The following is a 22100-nucleotide window of genomic DNA, read 5'->3' as shown; positions in this document are numbered from 1 at the left end:
TGAATAAAAATTGTCAGAGGGGATGCCTAAGCCCACCCGGACTGGACCGGGTGCCTCCACGTGGCAGCCCCAGTGGCCCTGCTCCTGCTGCTGTAGCTGAGACAGGGCCTGCCTGCCTCTGACCGAAAGACCTAGTTAACACCTTCAGACACTCCAAGCACTGAGGAAAACATGAGGTGCTCAATAATTGTTAAAAATGCCAACCTATAAAGGACCAGAAGGAATTCCAACCCAACTCGGACTTTTCGCACAGTGACTATTTCCCTGCTTTGTTGGAATTTGGAAGTATGACATTATTTCTGTTTCTGAGGGGGGGCACCCTGACACACACACACACACACACACACACACACACACACACACAGTCTATTAGGTGATCCTTGGGACCCTCTGGCAAAGTTCCTCAACACATATCTCTCGCCAAATGAATGGGAAACAAATCCACGGAGAGAGTGAGGTCACACGATGAGGGAAGGATGTGGGACCAGGGGAGTGGCTGCCGGCAGGCCTTGAATGCATAAGCCTGAGAGACAGAGAGAGAGGGAGAGGGAGCACAAGAGAGTGAACACGAGTGAGCGCAAGAGCACGATCACATCTGTGCATTCTGTCATGGTGGGTGAGCACAGCCAAGAAATGCTTTGCAATTTTTCCAAGTTCTGTCCTTGCTTATGGCTTCCCCTGATATGGGATTCCCCATCCCCAGCAAGGTGAACTTAGTCTAAGGCTTAGATCAGAGCACAGCTGCAGGGTGTGACCTCTACACCATCACATCAAACAGTTAGGGTTGGAGGGAAAGTAGGAGGCTCATTTCTCTCTCAGAGTGAGAAGAGGTGAAATTCTGTGTCCATTTATTCAACCAACATTTACTGAGCAATGACTGTGCACCAGGCACTGGGCGAGATACTGCGGTTATAGTTGGGAACATGACTGAGATAGTTTGTCTCTATGCTGCTCACGGTCCATATTGAGAGGCTGACATTAAATAATTACACAATTATTTCATTGTGACTGTGACAAGTGCCGTGAACACAAAGACCAGGGTGGAGAGGGAAGTCTTGATTTAGTAGGGGCTCTGGGCTCAATCAGTCCAGGCTTCCCTAAGGAAAAGGGAAGTGAGAAGACAGGGAATTTAAATTGGAAGGCATTTCCAGGTGACGTGCAGGACCATTCCAGCTAAACCAAAGTAGGAGCAATGACAGAAAATCACCACCTTGCAAGCAGCAATCATCAGGGAAGATGAACATATTACAAGGGGAAGGTTGCTGCACAATCTCAAATACCACTGACACGGTACTTATTCGTCAAATATTAAAAAATATCTTTGTAATGGAGAGAGCTGGAGATACCACTTAACTAAGTGAACAAAGGGAGTATCACTGACAGCTGGACAGAAGGACATGAAATCATTCCCATGTAATGCAGTGGGAGCGTGCACAGTGTCGCACAGGCAGTATTCCTACCAAAACTGTTAACCTGATTTCACTGTGAGGAAATGCACATCCAGATTGTGGGACATTTTAAAAGACAACTGGCTTGGACCCTAAAAAATGTCTGTTGTGAAAAACAAAAAAGGTAAAGAGGCTTTTCTACATTAAAGGAGATGAGACAGCTATGGCAAGCAAATACAATTCATGCTCTTTGATTGAATCCTAGATTTGAAAAAAAGTACCAGAGGTGTAGCTGGCTCAGTTGGGAGAGCGTGCGACCTTACAGTCATGAATTCAAGCCCCACATTGGGTGCAGAGCTTACTTTAAAAAACAAACAAAACCCACCAAAAAGGTTAAAAGACATTTCAAGAACATTTATGAATATCTGCTAGACTATATATTATTGCACTAATGTTTAATTTCTCAAACGATCATTCTTTTATGGTTTGTAGGACAATGCTACTATTAGGAGTTATATACAGAAGCTTTTCAAATGTTATGATGTCTGCCACTCTCAAATGTTTCAGGAAAAAAAAGTGTCGTGTGTGGGTGTGTGTGTGTGTGTGTGTGTGTAGAGAGAGAGAGAAAAGCAAACGTGCAATATATTAACTGATTAATCTAGGTAAAAACAGTATTTGCATGTTCATCACACTATTTTTGATAAGTCAACTTTTTGGTAAGCTTGAAACATTTCAGAGTAAAAAACGGAGAAGTAAAGTGAAGTATGCAGGAGAGGGTGTAGCGCTGGGGGAGAACGCTTTCCAGGCAGAGAGAGTAACATGCCCCAAGCCTCTGAGGCTGGGAAAAGCATGGCCAGTTCAGCGGACTAAGGGAAGCCAGGGTGGCTGCCCCAAGGGGAGGCGGTGTGGGGTGCTGAGAATGTAGAAATGGATACTAAAGATTTTGGTCTCATCCTAAGAGCTCTAGCAAGTCACTCAGGTGTTTAAAGCAGGGCAAGGTGGGGGGCTGTCATGATGGGATTAAAAGATTTAAAGATGGCTCTTGCTCCTGGGCGAGGACCAAGGGTTAAGGGTACCTTTGGGAGGACAGGAGCCCAGTGATGGGGCCTCAGCCAGCTCTGTCTCCATGGAAATCCAGGGGTCTTTACCTGCAGCCCTGCTGAGCGGTCACTGGGCCTGCTAGAGGGCACAGGCTGAGGCAGATGGGCTCACACACAACTGAAGAGCTGGACTGGGATAGAGTTGGGAGAACGAGGTCAAAGGTAGGAAGCAAAGAGAAGGGCTCCGGGTGAACAACGGCAGTGTCAGATACTAGGTTAGGAGGATGCCCTGCGGGGACTGGGTAATGGTGTTGAGGGAATAAAGGTGAGTGAAGGGATGGGTCTGGAACCCTGATGGGCTGGGCTGGGGGAGGATTCTTGGGCAATGGCTGAAGGCTGGAGGCTAAGAAGGTGAGCAGGCTGCCCGCTCTGTGAAGCTGGGCACGAGGTAAGTGGAGGGGGGAAACTTCTTCTTGAACAATTTGCTGAGAGCTTCCTGTTCTCTGGGTTCTGAGCTGACTAAATTATATGTAGTTTAGTTATATATATAATTTGGTTGTATATATTTAGTTTATATACAGTTTATATTTATCTTTAGTTTATATATAGTTTAGTTACAGCTTAGTTAGCTCGCCTATTTGAGCCTCAGAACCACCTGCAGGTAAGTGTTATTATGATTCTCTCTCTTTTCCAGCAGATGAATCCCGGGCTCAGAGGGGCTGAGAGACTCCTGAAGCCACACAGCTGCCCCCTGGCAGAGCTGCAACCTGAGAGAGGCCCCCCTGACTCTGAAGCCCATGCTCTTCTACACGACACGACACTGGGCTTCCCCACGGAGGCCCTGGAGCGCCCACAGCGGGGACAGGGGGCTCTTCCAGGAATTAGGAGACGGTGAAAAATGAAAGTGGAGGAGATGGACTACCTCTAATTGACCATTTTCCAAGCATCCACTATGTGTCAGAGCCTGTGGCAGGGCCTAAGACTAAGAGTTGAGAGAAGCAGTTCTCGCCCTAAGGAATCTGTATTCCGGTGCGCTGGGTGTGTGTGGCGGGGAACGTCCCAGAGGCTGGGCTGTGGGAAAACGCTCCCTGCAGCAAGATGCAAAAAGGGAGAAATCTGGGGAAGTTACCTCTGACAAGAGCCTAGATTTAACTGTGTTAAAAAGTAAATACATACGTATTTTTTGACATCGTAAAAGCCTGTCAGCTTTTTAAAATGCACATCATAGGGCACCTGGGTGGCTCAGCCGGTTAAGCGTCTGCCTTCAGATCCCAGGGTCCTGCTCAGCAGGGAGCCTGCTTCTCCCTCTCCCTCTGCTGCTCCCCCTGCTTGTTCTCTCTCTCAAATAAAATCTTAAAATAAAATAAAATAAAATAAACATCATATGTCCATATGAGGGGGCTACTAGGCAACAATTAACTTCTGAAAATTTTTTTCCTGCCATGGGGAAATTCTCATGGTATACAGCAAAGAGAACACAAACAGATGATAATGCTGATGGAACTCAATTACTAGGGGGAAAAAATGGTGAGAAATATACCACATCATTGAGAGTAAGAGTTCTTAATATTCTGTGAACAAGTTTGTGAACAATTTATTTCAGTGAATCAGATTTTAAAAAAAGAAAAAACACCTGTGCATGTTGTTTGAGGGCACAAAGAAGAAAGTTTAGAAATACATATATGAAAATATTAAAGAGCTCAACAGATCTGAGACACTCAACCAAATGTAAAATGTGGGCCTTAATTTGGATAAGTGCACAAATGAGTTAATAGACAGACATATAATTGGGGAAATGTCAATATAGACTGGATATCTGATAGTAGCTTATCAATATATTTAGTATTAACATATTATTAGTTTATTAATATTATTATGAGTGCTTACATGTTAAAAAAAAGAACTGTCAGACAGTGAAGACTCAGATGAAATGATATGAAGGCTGAGATCTGTTTCAAAATAATTCCAGGGGGTAACAGGGTGGAGACCCAAGTGAAACAAAGTAGGGCATTAGTTGGAGCTAGAGAGTGGGATCAGAGGTTCACTGTACCATTCTACTTCCGTACAGATTTGAAAATTTTCATATTCAAAAATTGTTAGTTGGGGGCTCTCTGGAGTGTGAAATTAGAGTGCTTTCTCTTTTAAATTTTTCCTCTATTTCTCATGCTTCTATAACGAGCGTGTATTTTTTTATAAGCAGCAAAAAATAAGTCACTACTTGCCCACAGAGTGACGGCCTAAACTGAGGGGGAGCAGGACGAAGGTCTCTCTGAGGACGGGGAATCTAAGGGTAGGGTGGAGCCATCAAGGGAGAACAGAGTGGAGACCAGGAGAAGCTAAGTGGAGACTCTCTCCTCTGTGGAGAGATGGGAACAGCTGCAGGGTGGGGCCTGGGTCACAGCCTGAGAAGGGACCAGTGGTTTGCTGGGTTCAGCGCTTGAGGTAACAGCTGCTGAGATAAGAAGCCAGAAGGGTGACTCGAGAAGGGATACTGGCTGGAAGGAGGAGCACCTGGCAAGCAGGGACTTCACAACTTGTCTTTCTCCCTTTGGTCTAGGTAATGTGACCCAGTGCTAACTTGAACTAGGTTTACTGGAGAACTCAACAGCAGCCCTGCTCTGAAGCCGGTGTGCCAGTAGTCGAGATGGTAGGAATGGAGTGGAACAGAGAAGGTGTGGAGGGCCGGAACCAGAGTTAGACTGAATAAGAGAAATCTCCCTCTTCATCCTCTCACTCCAATTTACTCATCAGAATGGCAGCAAAGAAAGAATTCCCCGTCAGTCCAGTCTGCTGACCCTGAGATGCTTTACCACAAGGCCTTTGCATATGCTCTTCCCTCCCTCCTTCAGCTGGTTAATTCATACTTAGCCTTCAGATCTCAGCAACACCTCATTTCCTCATAGATGTCCTCCTGCTCCCCGACCAGGTCAAATCCCTATCCGATGCTCTCACCACCAGGTCTGCTCTTCCTAGCACGTGGGATAACTGCAATCTTACATTTATTTTTTATTTTTGGTTAATATGTGTCTCACTCAACATACAGTAAACTCCTCGAGGACAGGGAACAGGCCTATTTTATTACCTCCTACACCTAGAATACGACCTGGCCTCCAGGAGGTGCTTACTAACTATGGAATGAATGAAGGAGGAAAGCTGCAGTTGCTGGACTGAGACCTTAATGTTTATTGCATCTGGGCCATTTTGGAACTCCAACAGAAATGTGCGTCCCATCCCCCTCAAGTTAACTACGGAAGGGAGCCTTCTCCTACATCTCCCCAAGAGCTCCTATGTGTATTTCAGGCCACCAAGTCTCTCATTCGATGAAAAGGGACTTGGGCCAGGGGTAAGGTGCTCAACCCAGGGGGCACATCACAAGCAGTCTGTGGGCCTCCCAGGTGCAGCAGTGAATTCCATTACAGGGCCAGTACGGTCTGGGGTGGGGGTACAGGGGCCACAAGCTGCCCCGTGCTTCTCACCACCTCAGCTCCCACCTGGAGGCTTTCTCTACATTCACATGACCCTCTTCTTCTCAGAACTTACTATGATTTGTAACTAGACATTTTTTTAGTGTGATTTGTTGTCACTTTTCTGTCTCACCTGCTGCTCTGGAAGTCTATGAGTTCAAAGATGTCTGCTTGTTCATTCTTGTAGGACAGTGTTTAGAAAAGGGCCTGGCTCATAGTAGATGCCCAACACATAAGTGATGAATGAATGAACACGTGCGTGAACACATGAATGACCTGACAGATAAGCAATAGGCTGGCAAGACCACTGGGGCAAAAGAAGACAGATGGGGTCAAGGGAGGGGCGATGGCGTCCCAGCCATCTGGCTTGCTGCCTCCTAGGGGCCTTCTTGGAGGTGGAGGCCTAGCACATACCAAGGTCTCCTGGGTCCTCGTGGCAGTGTGGGCTCGCCACCTGCAGCATGCAGGGACACATGGGCAGTAAGGGCCTAGGCAGCAAGGAGGCAGGGGAAGGGCGCCTAAGTTCTGCCCCCACCCCACCCCAGGTTCCCTGGACTCCTCCAGGCTCCTGACTTCTAACAGGGAGGCCTGGCCCCGAGCCCACCCCACTCCCCTCAGACCAACTGAAGGTCTTTCTACAGTTTCCTTCCCCACCACCCGCAGGGGGTTCCTGTCTCAGCAGGAATTCATACTGACTGAAATGAGCAGCTGGGGCAGCCAGGATGGGAGGGTGTGTGTGGTGGTAAGCACTGATCAAAGACTCTGTGTGTGAAGGGTAGGGGGAGGGAGGGGGGGACACGTGTGTGCTGGCTTGCGCACAAGTACAAAGAAATAAGAGACAGGATGAAAGGGAGACAAAGGGAGATAAAGAAAGAGTAACAGAAAGAGGCTCAGGGATGCAGACAGAGAGAGACTATACACTTAGAGAGACATACAGAGAGAGACAGAGACACAGGGTGAGAACAGAAAAGAAATCAGAAATAGCACGAGATTAAGAAACCAGGAGACTGGAGACAGAGGAACACAAGGACGCTAGGCAAGAGGGAGAGACAGAAAAGAGGTCAAAGAAAGAGGGAGGCAGAAACAGAGAGGAGAAGAAACAGGGACTGAGACTAAGGAAGGGTCACACGTATTCATTAATTCCACATTTCCTGAGCACCCAGCATGGCAGGTGCAGTGTGAGGCACAGATCCGTGCAAGGAGACACAAATGGCAGGGACTAAGATGCAGCGATAAAGACAGAAACTGAGGCAGACACAGAAAGAGAGGGAGAGGCAGAGACTGCGAACTGAGACAGAGACTGAGGGAAGGACAACAAGATAAGAAAGAGTGGCAGAGACAACAGGCCTGTGGGTAGAGAGGCAGGACCAGCGGCAGGACCTAGGGCAGCCTGGAGCCAGGGCAGGACCAGGGAGACCTGCCCCTTGGCTCCTCGCTCAGTCTCACCTCCAGCTGTGCAGTCTCCACCTTCCCCCACAGCTGCCTGGCCTCCCTCACCTCTGGCCCTGATCTTTCCTGCTGGCTCTGAAGGAGGATCTGACTGCTGACAGTGCCTCCAGTCCCCCTCCTGTCCCCCGAGTCTCTGCCTGAACCCCAGCCCAACCTGGAGCAGGAGGATGTACGAATTAGATGGGTATAAAACACTTCCTTTCCACCCAGAGACCACCTTAAGACCAGCAGATAGGTAAAGGTTCACATGGGGAGAAGGGAGGGGCTGAGTGTGTGCAATGAGTGTTCAAAAGAGCCAGAGTAGAAGCCTCTTCCTTCTGGGATCTGTGTACCAGCCCCCACTACATGAAAACCTCCCTGAAATCTGGAACTGAGGGAAGGAGCCATTTGTAGCAAATCCTGAGCCCTCCTCCACCCTCTCCCACGTCATCGCTGAGAACATGCTGCAGAGAAGAGGGTGGGCTGGAGAGGCGGTCACCTACCCGCTGGTGCCGGGTCTCTGGGCCTGAGAGAATCGCCAGTCCGTGTTGGGCGGGGCTTGCTGTGGAGAAAACAGAGGGAAAGGGGCTGAGTACTCACAAGCAGTCAGAATGTCACCAGAGCCTGGGTCTGGGCAGGGAGGGAGAGACGGGAATGGACACAGAGAAGAAAAGAGGGTAAGAGGAGGGAGGGGCAGACTCCTCTCCAAAGACAAAATGTACCCCAGGTCTCAGAGGTCTGAGGTACCAGAGGCAAAGAGATAAAATAACATTGATCTGACCATAGCGAGCAAACCCAGATTCCTTTACTAAAGAAAAGAGCTGAGCTGAGATTCAAGAGCAGAAAGTATCTTCTGTGGAACCCGAGGGAGGGGTGCAGAGAACTCCCCCCCCCCCCCCACCAGGAGATTTTCATGAGAATTCCACCAGCCCTAGAAAGAATGTATTCAGCTCCACAGCTGGGAACAAAGCATCCTTGCAGCAAGATGGCTGCTGCTCCGGGTAACCCTTTTTGCGCCAGGTTGTGCTGTAACATATTCAGAGGGACCCCTCCTCCAGGCCCTTGGCTCTCGACGATCCCTTCCCACAGCTAAACACATTATTAATTTAGGAGTCATGCCAGACTGAGTCTTTGCAGGGCATCCAAGCCCCAGGACACCTCTCACCCCTAGAACTCTGCCAGACAATGGCTGTGACTGAGGAGGAGAGAACAAGGCCGCTCTGTCTGGGATAGAGAAAACTGCTGGGATGGAGCCCAGCCGAGTTCAGGCTCCCACAGCCTCCAAGCAGAGCCAGCGAAGTCTCCAGGGCCCCTAAGGGGCTGATCTGTAGTCACATCCCACCTGGATGAAGGTGTGGGACTTTGACAGACGCTTCACTCCCGAGTCCAGAAGGCGGGCTCGCGCTCTCTCTCTCTCTCTCTCTCACACACACACACACACACACACACACACACACACACGCACACACAGCACCCCGAGAGCCATCTCCTTACCTGTGCTGGGGTGTGCTGGTAATTAACTCTCACACGCACTCCCAGAAGCAGAGAAGAAATGTGAACATCTCTGATTACACTGGGGAGAAGAGAGACCCAAGGCTGCCAAATGACTCACTCTGAGGCTCACAGGTGGCAGTGATATGAGCAGAACCCAGAAATTTAGCATCCCAGATACACCACAAGTCACCAGCACCAGTCCAGCTGCGTGGGGAAGAGCACGGGATGCCTACTCCTCACTCAAACACAGGAGAATCTACACCAAGATGCGAGAACCGTGACAGACTGGAAGAGAGTTGCAGGGCAAAACTCCCAACGTACATGTGGACGGCAGGTCCAAAGCATGTTCAGTGAGGGCTGCTCAGGGATAAGAAGCCCCAGAGGACTTTTCTCTAACATATAAAGCCCTAAAAGGGAAAGAATCCCATCTATGCCCCATCCCAGCAGATGCAGACTGCCCTCCTGTCCTCCAGCTTTACAAGCGCAAGTGACTCCAAGTACAAATTCTGGAGTTAGACCTGAGTTAGAGCTTTCTCTACCACTCACCCTGTGAACTTGAGCAAGTCATGTGACCTCTGTGAAATTCAGTCATAAGGTGAGGAAGCTAGTATCTGTCCAACAAAAGTGGGAAGAACGAGTGAGATGTGGTACTCGGAGGAGATATCGCAGTAAGGCTCTCACTCAGCTATCACATGCGGCTGCTGTTTCAAACTATAATTCTGATTTGGTAGGGGCAGGGAGGAACACAACGATAGTTTAAATAAAAGCTCCTGAGATTGTGGAAACTGTGCCTTTTACTACCACAGTTGCCCCACGTATGAGGGCCCCCTGGTACCTGGCAGTGGCTGTGGCTTTCCATCAGGCCGAGAAGGACAAACTTGACAGAATCTCAGATACTTTGGCCACCCCCAAAGCCCTGACCCGAGATTGCAGGAACACATCAAGGTTACGACGGAGCCAAAAGCCTATCTCTGAGTGTCCAGGTGCTCCACATCCCCACTTTCTGTGATAGGACAGGCAGTGACTGTCACTGAAGCCCCAGGCTGCCTATCCTACTCTTGGGCCACAGGGTAGCTGAGCCAGCCCCCCAAGGCTTCTGGGCTGGAGGCAACCTGACCTCTGCTTAGAGCCCCAGGGGGATGGAGCAGCCAACCCCGGCCCTAGAATTCCCAGGCTCATAAACTCCTGCGCAGACCTGGTCTAGCCTCAGGTGGAGGCAGGAAAAGGCTCCTGAGTCTTTGCAGGCCCTGGGAAACCATGCCATGGGATCCTCAACAGGGTGTGATCAATCAGCAATGAGTACCTCTGAGGCCGGCAGCCAGGTGGTTGGGAAGCCATGAGGGGCCTGGGGACAGCCAGTGTATGTGAACTCGACCAGCAAGCACTGGCAGTTAAAGGCAGCATGCGTGTAAGACCAAGTGCAGGCGTGTGTATATGTGGGTGCAGATGAGGTGAGCCAGTGGGTGTGTTCTGCAGGGAGGACGTGCATGAAGCCTGGGTGTATGCCAATCCTGTCTACAGATGCGTTTGTTTGACCGGCGGGGGGTGGGTAGGGATGGCTGAGATTAACAGTGAAGTCACCCATCAAAGGAGTGGAAAGAGGAAACCTAAAGACTGGCAGAGCAAGCTGGCTCAGGAGTCAAGGAGGCTGAGTGCAGGGATACATTCGTGACTGACTCCATCCAGGACCACGCCCCCACCCAACCCTGGCCATAAAAGATTACTGGCCACCAGCCTTTTCTGAGCATGGGTGGCAGGGACTGCTTCTGCTTCCCCTCACCTACAATCACCACCACCTCCTGGTACTTAAGAGTCCCATCCCCACCTTGGCATTCCAAACAATCTGTCCAAATGGTCCCAGAAATCGGGTGGAGTTCAGGCAACATGGAGCTCCATGCCCCTCTCCACCCCTCGACCCCCACCCCTGCCCCAGAGCAGTGGATGCAAAAAGTCCCTTTTGTGGATGGGCTGCTTCTCCATCGCAGCCCACAGGGGTCGCCCTGGGCGGTATGGAGCCCCTCACCTGGCTCCGCTCCAGCAGCGTATTGGAGCGGGACCGGTAGGCATCAGGTTCCAGCGCCAGAGCTGAGGGCTGCTGGACACTGAGGGGCCTTAGAAAAGTGAAGTCACTGCCATCCGAGGCTGGTGAGAAGCACGTCCTGTAGCAGTGGCTCTGTGAGTCCGTGGGCCGCAGCGTCACCTCCATGTACTTGAGCGTGCCGTCTGAGCTCACCTGCAGGTTGGGACTAGACTGCTTATAGAAGTCCCGAGAGGGGGAGTCCTGGCGCCTGCAGCACTGGCTCCCACCCCCATCTGCATCTGTGTGCCCCCGAAGGCACTTAGCTGACAGAAAAGTGAAGGTGACTAAGGACAAGAGACTGATGGCTGCAAGAGCCACAATGAGGTAAAGGGTAAGGTCTGAACGCTCAGGAGGGTGTAAGAGGAAATCGTTGGACTTGGGCATTTCCTCAGGATCCTCATCCTCCAGAACCAGCAGCACTGTGGCTGTAGAGGAGAGTGAAGGGTCACCATTGTCCCTCACCAGGACCACAACCTGCTGGGTGTCAGAGTCATCCTCCCGTAAGGCCCGGGCTGTGCGCACCTCGCCAGTATGTGCAGACACCAGGAACAGTCCTGGAGCCGTGGACTGTGGCAACAGTGAATAGGAGAGCCACGCGTTGTGGCCTGCATCAGCATCCACAGCCGTCACTTTGGTGACCAAGGAGCCGGGAGGAGCAGAGCGAGGGAGACGCTGGGGGACTGAGAGTTCCCAGCCGGGTCTTGGGTGCAGCACAGTTGGTGCATTATCATTCTGGTCCAGGACAAACACATGCAGAGATGTGTTAGACTGTAATGGGGGAGAGCCAGAGTCTCGAACCCCCACCATGATCTGCAGCATTTGTAGCAATTCATAGTCGAAGGTGCGCTGGGCGAAGACTCGCCCGTCCTCAGGGTTGACATATACAAAGGAGGAAGCTGGGGCTCCCTGAATCTGATTCCCTACAATGGAGTAGGTGAGGTGGGCATTATCCCCAGTATCTGGATCTGAGGCAGCCACAATGCAGAGAAGGGAACCTGGAGGCCGGTTTTCTGGGATGTAAGCAGTATAGAGCTGCTGAGTAAAGTAGGGTGCGTTGTCGTTCACATCTGAAATGTTGAGCCTGATGGTGAGATGTGCGTGCAGGGGAGGTGAGCCCGCGTCACTGGCCAACAGCTCAATGATGTAGTGGGATGTGGTCTCCCGGTCCAAAGGCTGGCTGGTTAGCAGTGAGTAGTGGTTCTCAGAAGGCTTAATCTGAAATGGCAGGTCCGGGGAGATGTCAAGGCTCACCTCACCATTTCTCCCCGAGTCTCGGTCCCGCACATTAAACAAGCCCACTACCGTGCCCACTGGCGTGCTCTCCAGGATAGGGTTGACCAAAGAGGCCAGTAGTACCTCCGGGGCATTGTCATTGGCATCTCCCACCTCCACCTGAATCATACAGTGGCCTTCCATGGCTGGCTGTCCCTGGTCACGGGCTCTCGCATGAATTTCATAGAAACTTGACTCCTCAAAGTCTATGGGACCCAGCACGTGGATTGCTCCACTGCTAGGGTCTAGGCCAAAGAGATTACGCACTACCTCAGATGTATGGTCTCCGAAAGAATAGTCTAGTTGGCCATTGGTGCCCTCGTCTGGATCAGTGGCATTGAGGCGGAGCAGCAGTGTACCCACGGGTGCGTTCTCTGGGAGCCCCACACGAAGAACTGAGGACTGGAAGGTGGGGGCATTATCATTGACGTCCAGCACAATGACAGAGATCAGGGTGGTCCCTGAGCGGGCTGGGATACCCCCGTCCACAGCAGTGAGCACCAGCTGGTGTCTTGCCTGGGCTTCTCGGTCCAGCTGCTGCTCTAGCACCAGCTCTGGAAATAGCTTCCCATCTTTTAGGGTCTTCACGTTCAGAGAGAAGTGGCTGCTGGGGCTCAGAGTGTAGAAGCTCACGGTATTGGTGCCCACATCCGGGTCCTGGGCGCTATCCAGCGGGAATCGGGCCCCAAGCGCAGCTGATTCTGAGATGCGTATCTCTCGCTCCGAGGTGGCGAAGCTAGGAGAGTTGTCATTGAGATCCAGGATCTCTACCTCCACGCGCATTAGTTCCAAGGGGTGCTCAGTCACCACCTGCACGGGCAGCAGGCAGCTCGTACTGGCTCCACACAGGCTCTCTCGGTCAATCTTTCGATTCACTGCCAGAGCACCACTCATCAAGCTCAAGGAAAAATAGTGTCCATTTTCCTCAGACCCCAACCGCAGTCGGCGGCTCGACAGATCTGTCACCTTTAAGCCTAGATCCTGAGCAACATTCCCCACCAGCGTCCCCGGCTCAGACTCCTCCACCACTGAGTAACGAAGCTGCCCGGATACCCAGCCCCAGCAGCACAAGGACATCACGCACAGCACTTGCCATTTCCCAGCGAGCTGTGGGGGTGGCTCAGGCCCCATGACCCAGCAGGCCCTTCCTGGACACTGACTCTGTGCTGTCCTGTCTCCAAGGTAGACCCAGGTCTTGGTATGTAGCAGCTGAAATCTCTTATGGCTCCTTCCAGCCTCTTAAAAACTGCTCCGAGGTCTGTCTGCCTGCAGCAGTTCTTCTTAGTCACCAAATGGCGGGGGTGGTAGGGGGGGATGGGAACTGAATCTGAGTGGAGCTGGGGAACAGGGGGAGGAGAGGTGGGCAGGAAGAGCAGATCCCCCACCTCTGCTCTGAGTCTGATTGGCCAAAAAGTCTGTCTGCTCTTAACCAATTATGAAGTCCCCTCGGCCCTGGAAACCTTAGGAACAGGCAAATCTGTGTCAATGAAGCCTCCTACCTCCCCACTCATTTCACGCTGCAGGTTGATTCAGCCCCCTTGGCAGCAAAGTTTGACAGCTCAGATGGTGCTCAACAGGGAAGACAAAGTGGTACAAAACTTCTCAGCGTTCTGTCCCAGCAACTCCCTCAGGACTTTAGAAGCTCCCACTACTTTGCTTAAACCAACAAAATTGTGTCCTTCCAGGAAAGGCAAAGCCCATGTGGACCTCCCCTCCCCCATCCTGCCAAACGCTGCTAAGATGAGAGAAAAGATTTGTTAGGATCCTGTAAAGCCTTGCTCTGACTCTCCATCAATGCTTTGAGGAATCTCAATGTCAGCTCATGGTTCCAGGACTCCGCTTTTCTGAGATCCTTGACTCGAGCTGTGGAATGAGCATAACAGCTCGTGGTAGGGGGAACGTTCCCTGGACTGATCCAGGTCCCCCAGCAGAGTGACTAGAAGCTAGGTACCGTTTCTAGGATTTACGGTTTCACCAATTCAGAACTCTACTTAAAGACTCCCAGAGTGGCTGTCTCTGAGTTCCTCAGCTGTAAACCAGTTTTCGGACATTAAGTGATTTCACTTACATTGCTTTTCCCGCCAAAGAAGTTGTGCTCCCCTGCCCCCATTCTCCTGCATCTAGCTCAAATCTCAGCAGGGACCTGACTGGGATTCCTGAAGACCTGGACTAAAAGATCTGTGTGTGCACCTTGATGCCTCTTTAGCCCCTTGGTTCTCTCCTCTTTGGGCTTCCTGCAGTTTCAAGTGGACAGGTCTTTCTACGGTGGGTTAGGGAGTACTTGATACTGTGGGGCAAACATATTAGTCCCCCTTACTTCACTGGCAAATGGTAACCTAGAGTTAAGGTAGTCCAGAACCTGGCCCCCTCATTCAGGAAGAGAAAGCAACCTCTTGGGTTTAGGTGACTGCCTGGTACATCCTACCATTGTGCAGTAGAGCCTTCTATGCTCCCACGTTCTGGAAGCAGGCTTCCACAATACCCTGACTCTTGATCATTACCTTCATTTCTCACCCTCAGATAAGGGCATAACCCAACCCACAATACTAATCCGTGGCAGCTTCCTGGTTATTCACAAAACACTTCAAAGGAAACCATCAACCACACAGTTACCACTCACTATGGGCTCTTGTAGAGAAACCAACAGTCGCTGGGACGTGACCCAGCCATATGCCTGCATCAGAATAACCTTCAAGCGTTGGCTGAGCCTGCAAAGGTCTCACCTCTAGCCCATACAGAAGATCAGAGGGTGGGCAGCTTGGGCGAACAGGCTCCCCTGCCATAGGTGCACTGGGTGACTTCACCATCATGAAGCTATCACTCCGAGTGGGTGCAGAAGCCAATGGTGTACAGCCATGAGAGTGGCCGCCCACATCAACAAACTTGATAGGATCATCTGAGCCTAGCTGGATTCGGAGGATGCCACTGGAAGGAGGAAGTCCCTCCCTCCTTCGAGATCGGGTGAGACAGGCACAGGTGCCAGCAGGAAAACAGGTCACTCCACAGGCAGCCCCACGCAGACACTTTGAGAGCAGTGCCACGAATGAGCCAAAGGAGACAAAGCAAATTGCCACTAGCGATACAGCCAAGTAAAGGGTCAGGCGGGATTCTCCTTCCCTTGGAGCTGAAGATTCTCGAAGATCAGGGACAACTGGATGAGTATCTTCCTCCAAGGACACTAGCAGAGTAACAGAGGTAGAGAGTGGTGGGCTACCACTATCCTTTACCACAATGACCAGCTTCTGTGGTGGGAGATCAGCTGGGATGGGAACTGCCGTCCGTACCTCCCCGGCATAGCGAGAGACCGCAAACAGGCTGGGGTCTGGGGCCTCCAGGAGCTGATAGGAAACCCAAGCATTGTAACCTGAATCCAAGTCCACAGCAGTCACCTTTGTGACTAGGTGGCCAGCACCAACCGATGGAGGCAGTGCTTGAGGACATAAGGAACCAGGTCGGGCCCTAGGACGGAGCACGGCTGGGGCATTGTCATTGAGGTCCAGCACAAACAGACGAACTGTCACGGTGCTACTAAGAGGTGGGTTGCCCCGATCCCGGGCCTGCACCTCAAACTGCAATGTCTGTGTTTGCTCATAATCAAAGGATCGAGTAGCATGAACAGCTCCTGTCTGGGGGTTCAGAGAGATAAAGGAAGAAGCTGAAACATCTCGATTTCTGGGCTCCAGGAGAGAGTAGGAGATAAGTGCATTCAAGCCAGAGTCTGGGTCAGAGGCTGCAAGGGAACAAAGCAGGTCCCCTGGGCGATTGTTCTCAGGAACAAACACCTCATGCGACCTCTGGAAGAAAGAGGGTGGGTTATCATTCACATCTGAAATATTGAGGAAAATAGTCCTCTGGGTACTGAGAGGAGGATTCCCAGCATCAGAAGCAGTGACCATGATGTCATAGCTGGATTTGGCCTCTCGGTCCAAGGGCCCAGCAGTCACCAGGGAGAACTGGTTCCTGAAGGCAGACTTGAGGGCAAATGGCAGGTGGTCAGGAATACGGAGGCTCACGTCTCCATTTGACCCCGAGTCAGGGTCCTGCACACTGATGAGTGCCACTACAGTGCCAGGTTCCGCGCTCTCTGGAAGAGTCCCAAGCTCTGAGGTCACTGTGATGTGTGGGGCATTGTCATTTACATCTAGGAGATCCACCCGAAGGCTGCAATGTTGCTCCATGGCTGGAGAACCCCCATCGCGAGCCCGAATATCAAATTCATAGTAATTCTCACTCTCAAAGTCTAGGGGCCCCTGAAGGGTAAGCTTTCCAGTAGTCGGGTGAAGGCTAAAGAGGTTTCTCACACGATCAGGGGTGTGACCACTGAAAGAAAAGGTGATGTTACCACTGGGACCCAGGTCTGGGTCAGAGGCATTGAGCTGGATGAGCAGCATGCCGGCTGGGGCACTCTCCAACACGCTAATCCTGTAGCTGGATTGCTGGAAGGCTGGGGCGTTGTCATTCACGTCCAGCACAGATACCCGGAGCTCTGCGGTGCCAGATCTCGGGGGGTTCCCTCCATCCACAGCAGTCAGCACCAGGCGGTAGTCTGATTGCTTCTCCCGATCCAAAGGCTTCTCCAGGAGCAGCTCTGGGACAAGGCTGCCGTCGCTGCGCTTCTTGACATCCAGTGCAAAGTGTTCATTGGAGCTTAGTCTATAGCTGCTGATAGAATTGCTCCCCACATCTGCATCCTGAGCCTTTTCCAAGGGGAAACGCTGTCCTGGAGGAGCTGCCTCCCCAATTTCCAAGTCCAGCTGCTGCCGAGGAAATCGGGGGGCGTGATCATTCACATCCACGATTTCTACCTCTGCTCGGTACATTTCCAAAGGCCCTTCGGTTACAAACTCCAGGGGCACGATGCAGCTGGCACTGAGTCCACACAGTGCCTCTCGATCAATTGGATTCTTGATGAGCAGGGCTCCGCTGTCCAAATCCACACGGAAGTGTCTTTGGTTCACCTCTCCAGCAACCTGCAGCCTACGAGCTGACAGACTCTCTGTATCCAGCAGGAAATCTTGGGCGACATTCCCTACAAAAGTCCCTTCCTGTGACTCCTCTGGGACCGGGTAGCGGATCTGCCCACAAACGTAACCCAGGTGGCAAATGAGGAACAAAAGGGGAGCCCCCCAGCAGATTTCTACCCAGCTTCCCACCTTGCGGAGCATTGCTGCTTCCCGCTAGCCCTCTACCTGGTCCTGGGAAGCAGAAGAAGCCGACCCGCCCCAAACGGCAACAGCAGCTGGAGACACCTATCTCTCTTTCGTGGCGCCAGCTCTGGCGCGGCTGGGCCGGCGCCGCAAGGGTTACGCGCCGTTTTTGCTGGTGGCGGGGTAGATTTGTCTGCCTTCCACCACCCGATTGGCGGACAGCAGCTCCCGGGCTCAGCCAATAGGCTGAGCAGAGAACATCCCAATAGCAGCAGGGTTAATGCGTCGCAGCACTGGAGGAAAAAAAAAACCCAAAAAACAAAAAACCACCTATCTTTTCGCCTTCCTCCCACTTAACAGCATTTCTTTCTATAGGTTTATTATATCTATGAGAGGCAGACAACATGTATGTATGTTCTTTTTTCCCCCTAACACACAAACTTACCCCGCCCCTTTTCGGCTAGGGGGAAAACAGCCAGCCAGAGCCCTAGCAACCTGCAGCCCAGAGAGGAGTAGCCATTTGAGACTGGTCACTTTGTCCAAGCCAGTTGCTGTCATCCACCAATATTCTAAATGGGTAGTTTCTGCCTCAGTCTGATTGTATTAGAGCAACAACTAATTAGAAGCAGTGCCATATACTCAAAACTCTGCCCCTCTGCAGATTATTCAGGAACATATCCATCTCCTTGCAGAAAGACTTAAACATTAATGTAGCCAATTACATTTATGCAGTGCACGTTTCTGTTGTAACAGGAGGCGCAGCAGAAACCAAATCTGTCTTATTCAGACACTAGCTAGTGATACACTGAATTACCATTCATTGATTTCAAGGACAGTATAGAAGGAGATGAAGCAAGGTGGAGGGAGCCAGGAGAGGGAGATGTTCCAAATCAGTAAAGAATCAGTGTGCCTGGGAGGCACTAAGGACTAGATCTCATTACCTGGCAGAATGCTAATGTTCACAGATTTAATAGCTTCCTTGAATGATTGAGATCAGCCACAAACAGCACTGTGCCCACAAATCCCCTTTATTTGACACCATGGTAAGCTTGATTTGTTGTTAATTACTAAGAGAGACAGTTTCAAAGGAGCAAGCTTTTCACTTGGCCCCAGGGGGCCTCTTGGAGCTGGAGACTGGATTCGCTCTACTCCCACCCTGATCTAGACCCTCCCAGGAGGCTGGCTACCACCTTGCACACACAGAGAAACACAGATCATCTCATACTGTAGTTACCTGCAAACTATTATCCTAGTGACAAACACATCAGAGCACAGAGAGAAAAATCCAGCCTATCTGGACATAAGATTTCTTAACTCATCTGAATCCTCACCTAGGTCACCAGAGGCTACGAAAACCACCAGCAAAACCCAGGTTTCTTATCCTCCCCAGATTTTTAACCAAACCCGTGACCCTCAGGAATATCCTTCTGACTATGGTGAAGCCAACAACCTATATGGTCCCGAAGACAGGGATCTGGCTTTCTGTGTTCTTCTACCAAAAAACAGCTAAACCTCCTCCCATAGGAATGATGGAGGTATCAATCAGTCTGACCTACCAGGTGCTTGGGGCAGGATTCACTATCACAGTGAATGGCACCACCATCAACCCAGCTGCCTCAGTCAGCAAAAGGGAGGGACAGGCAGAGCCAGGCTTGTCTCATTCCTCTCCCTGACTCCCTACATCATGTCAATCAACAAGTCCTGACGATAACACTACAGTCAACACCTTCCATTTATACTGCCACTGCAGTAGTTCAAGCATTTATCAATCTTCTCCTCAAACATTTTAACAGCCTTTTAACTGTTCTCTCTGTCTTCAGCAGCAATATCCCCAATCTATTTTACTTATGGGTACCAGTATTAACTCTCTAAAACAAAAAACCTAGATGCATCATACATGTACGAGTTCAAAATTCTGCAGTGACCATCATCAATACAGAATAAAATCAAAACTCCTGGGTCTGGCCTATAAAAGTAACTCAAGATCTAACTCCTGCCGACTTGCTGTACTTTATCTCTTGCCAAGACTGTTTTACAAACGTACTTCAAGGTCCAGTAATAATGAAGTATCATTACCCATCTGCATGAAATTTCCTGCCTCCCTTTTAGTTCTCAACTTAACTTCTTAGCTTTCAGCTCAACTTTAACTTCTCAGCTCAAGCATCACCACCTCTGTGAAGTCTTCCTGATTTCCCCAGCCTGGCTTAGGTGTTTCTTTCCCTCTGCTCTGACACCTTCTTGTGTTATGCAGATCTTCACTGTCATTTTTTTTTTTTTTTGCATCTGTTTCCTATGGTACTCTATACACCATAATGACAGGAAGTGTGTCTTCTCATCTTTTATGCACAGGAGGATGCTCAATAAATGGTGAATCACTGTCATTATCTCAATAATGGTTATTGAATACTTAACACTTTACATGAATACTTTATATTCACTATGCTTTCTGAGCCTTACTTTTAACTTACACAAACCATTTGGAAAGATGTTATCTTTATTTTACAGATGAGGAGTTCAGAGAGGTGAAGAGACATGCCTAAAGCTAAACAACTACTATGTGCAGTACTAGGATTCCCCCCACTCCCACCCCTGGTTTGTCTGGAAAGAAATAAAGTCTCTTTCTATTAACATCTGAAATGATTTTTCTACTAGCCTGTCATCTGTATGATCATAAACTGGCCTTTTACTGATGCCTTTCATATCCAAGAACTAGACCTCTTGTAGGTCTCAATATTTGCAAGTTCACACCAAAACAAACAGGCATACAGTTGATTATTAGCAGTGGAACATCACAAAGCCTTAATCCTACATACCCCTGACTTGATTTTTTTATGCGAGGTGTGTGATTCTCCCATCTTTACATGGTAAAAACAGCTTTACTGAGATACAGTTCACATACTATACAATTCATTCATTTAAAATGCACAATTTGATGTTTTTTTTTAGTATATTCACATATACTAAAAGGATACAACCATCACCACAGTCTAATTATAGAACATTTGTCACTCCTCAAAGAGGTTCCATATCCACTGACCAGCTCCAGATTTTTTAAGAACAGCTACCCAGATGCTAGTGGTTTAGGAAGATTTTCTCTTTAGGTGACTGAAGCATGTCTTCCTTACGTTGCTCCTCTAGACTTATCCTTTATACCTATGTATTCTTAAAACACATTTACTTATGTATTTGAATATAGTTGACACATGGTGTTACATTAGTTTCAGGTGTACAACATAGCAATTCAGTAAGTTTATAGAGCTATTCTACAGAATATTTTAAGGTTGAGAAATAACAGAATTTTCTAAGTTTGGCCTGGCCCAGTAAGTCTGGTTCTATGAACACCAAAATAACACTCTGCTTCATAAACATGTTAATTGACAGACTGGTAGATTGTAGAGCAGTAGCTTTCAAACTAGTCTGCACATTAGAATCACTTGGGGACCTTAAAAAAATACTGATCCCTGTGTCCCACCCCCAGAGATTGTACTTTAATTGATCTGGGGTGTGGCCTGGGTTTCAGGATTTTTAAGGGGTCCCCAAGAAATTTTTGTGTGCAACCAACTCTGACAGCTGCCTCTTTCTGTCATCTTCCCTTAGCTTTTCCATTTATGCCTCTACTTTGTCATTTTTGGCTGTCACAAGATTTTCTCATTTCCAAGGGGTGTTTGAAATTGCGGGTGGGTAAAAAATAAAAATAAGAATAGCAATAGTAATAAACATAAATATAGTAATAGTAATAATTTAAAAAAGTAATAATAGTAATGAATAAAAAATAATAGTAATAGTAGTAATAGAATTTTTTAACACTTACGATACACCAGGCTCTGAGATTAACTTGGCCAAGGACTTATTGCTGATAAGTATTGGAGCCTCATTTGTCTAATTGCCAAATCCAAGGGTTAATAACAATAATATATTTATTAGTATACTAATATACTTTATTAGTCATAAAATAACAGTGGTTCTCCCACAACTGGAAGTGTGTACAGGTTTCACTCCAAGACAAAAGCCTTGCAGTTACCTGCAACCAGCTTGAATCAATGAAAGCTTTACCTTTCTCAAGTTACAACTTTACCTACCTCTTACATTGTGTGTATGCTTAAGAAAAATAATGCTGGAAGGATAGGGAATAAAACTGGGGGTACAAAAAAAACTTTCAATTTGTACCATATGTTCTTTTGGATTGTCTGGATTTATTTTTAAAATAAATGATTGCTTTTACTTTTAAAATTAATGGTGGTTATATGTTTAGATTTGGGGATTCATGTTAGTCATAATTATTTCTTTATACTTTTCTCTATTTTCTAAACTTTCTATAATATACATGCATTACTACTATAACATAAAAATATTTTGTAAATAATGTACACATTTTTTTCCAGCAGTGTAGGTCAATTAAATCTTGAAGGATGCCTAGAATTTTATTTCTTTCATAGAAAATCATCTGAGAACAAGGTATGGGATATGTGTAGGCAAAGGAAAATTATCATAAACCATTAGTTTTAATGAAGATGTAGTAATCAAATGAAAGATGGACAAATGAGGTACGTACTATATTCCAAGCACCTGTCACTGGTTAGAGATATCAAGCAGCTTGTTCTCAATGCAAATGACACCAAGGTAAGCTCTGAGTGCTGAGATCTTGGGTTATAATTTAGTGCCCCCTTAGCAAGATTGGTTAGTTGTGATGGCAAGTGACTGCTGAGGGTGTGAATTGGGGCCACACATGAGTCAATCAACTCCACACTGTGTGGGTCCACAAACCACACTTTAGCCAGGCCATCCCC

At 49.0% G+C, this 22100-nt stretch overlaps 2 protein-coding genes across 22 annotated transcripts in view; both read right to left on the bottom strand.

Annotated features, from left to right (window-relative positions):
• LOC113255376 (protocadherin gamma-C5) overlaps window positions 1-22100 on the bottom strand; it is a 169513-nt gene that overhangs the window by 7458 nt on the left and 139955 nt on the right. For 20 of the 21 annotated variants that reach the window (XM_048221025.2, XM_048221026.2, XM_057307211.1 and 17 more), the window contains exon 2: window positions 7824-7882. In XM_048221025.2, coding sequence (XP_048076982.1) covers window positions 7824-7882 — 59 coding nt within the window. Of the gene's footprint in view, window positions 1-7823; window positions 7883-10837; window positions 13443-22100 lie in introns of those variants that run through there. The other variant, XM_026499059.4, reaches the window with a different exon arrangement.
• LOC123001054 (protocadherin gamma-C4) lies at window positions 14771-22097 on the bottom strand. Its single transcript, XM_044384202.3, has one exon. It carries the CDS (start codon window positions 17329-17331, stop codon window positions 14776-14778), a length of 2556 nt encoding a protein of 851 aa, XP_044240137.1. The 5' UTR covers window positions 17332-22097; the 3' UTR covers window positions 14771-14775.

Source organism: Ursus arctos, unplaced genomic scaffold (assembly GCF_023065955.2).
Source record: "Ursus arctos isolate Adak ecotype North America unplaced genomic scaffold, UrsArc2.0 scaffold_5, whole genome shotgun sequence".
Classification (NCBI taxonomy): domain Eukaryota; kingdom Metazoa; phylum Chordata; class Mammalia; order Carnivora; family Ursidae; genus Ursus; species Ursus arctos.
This window is presented reverse-complemented; position numbering and strand designations above follow the sequence as displayed.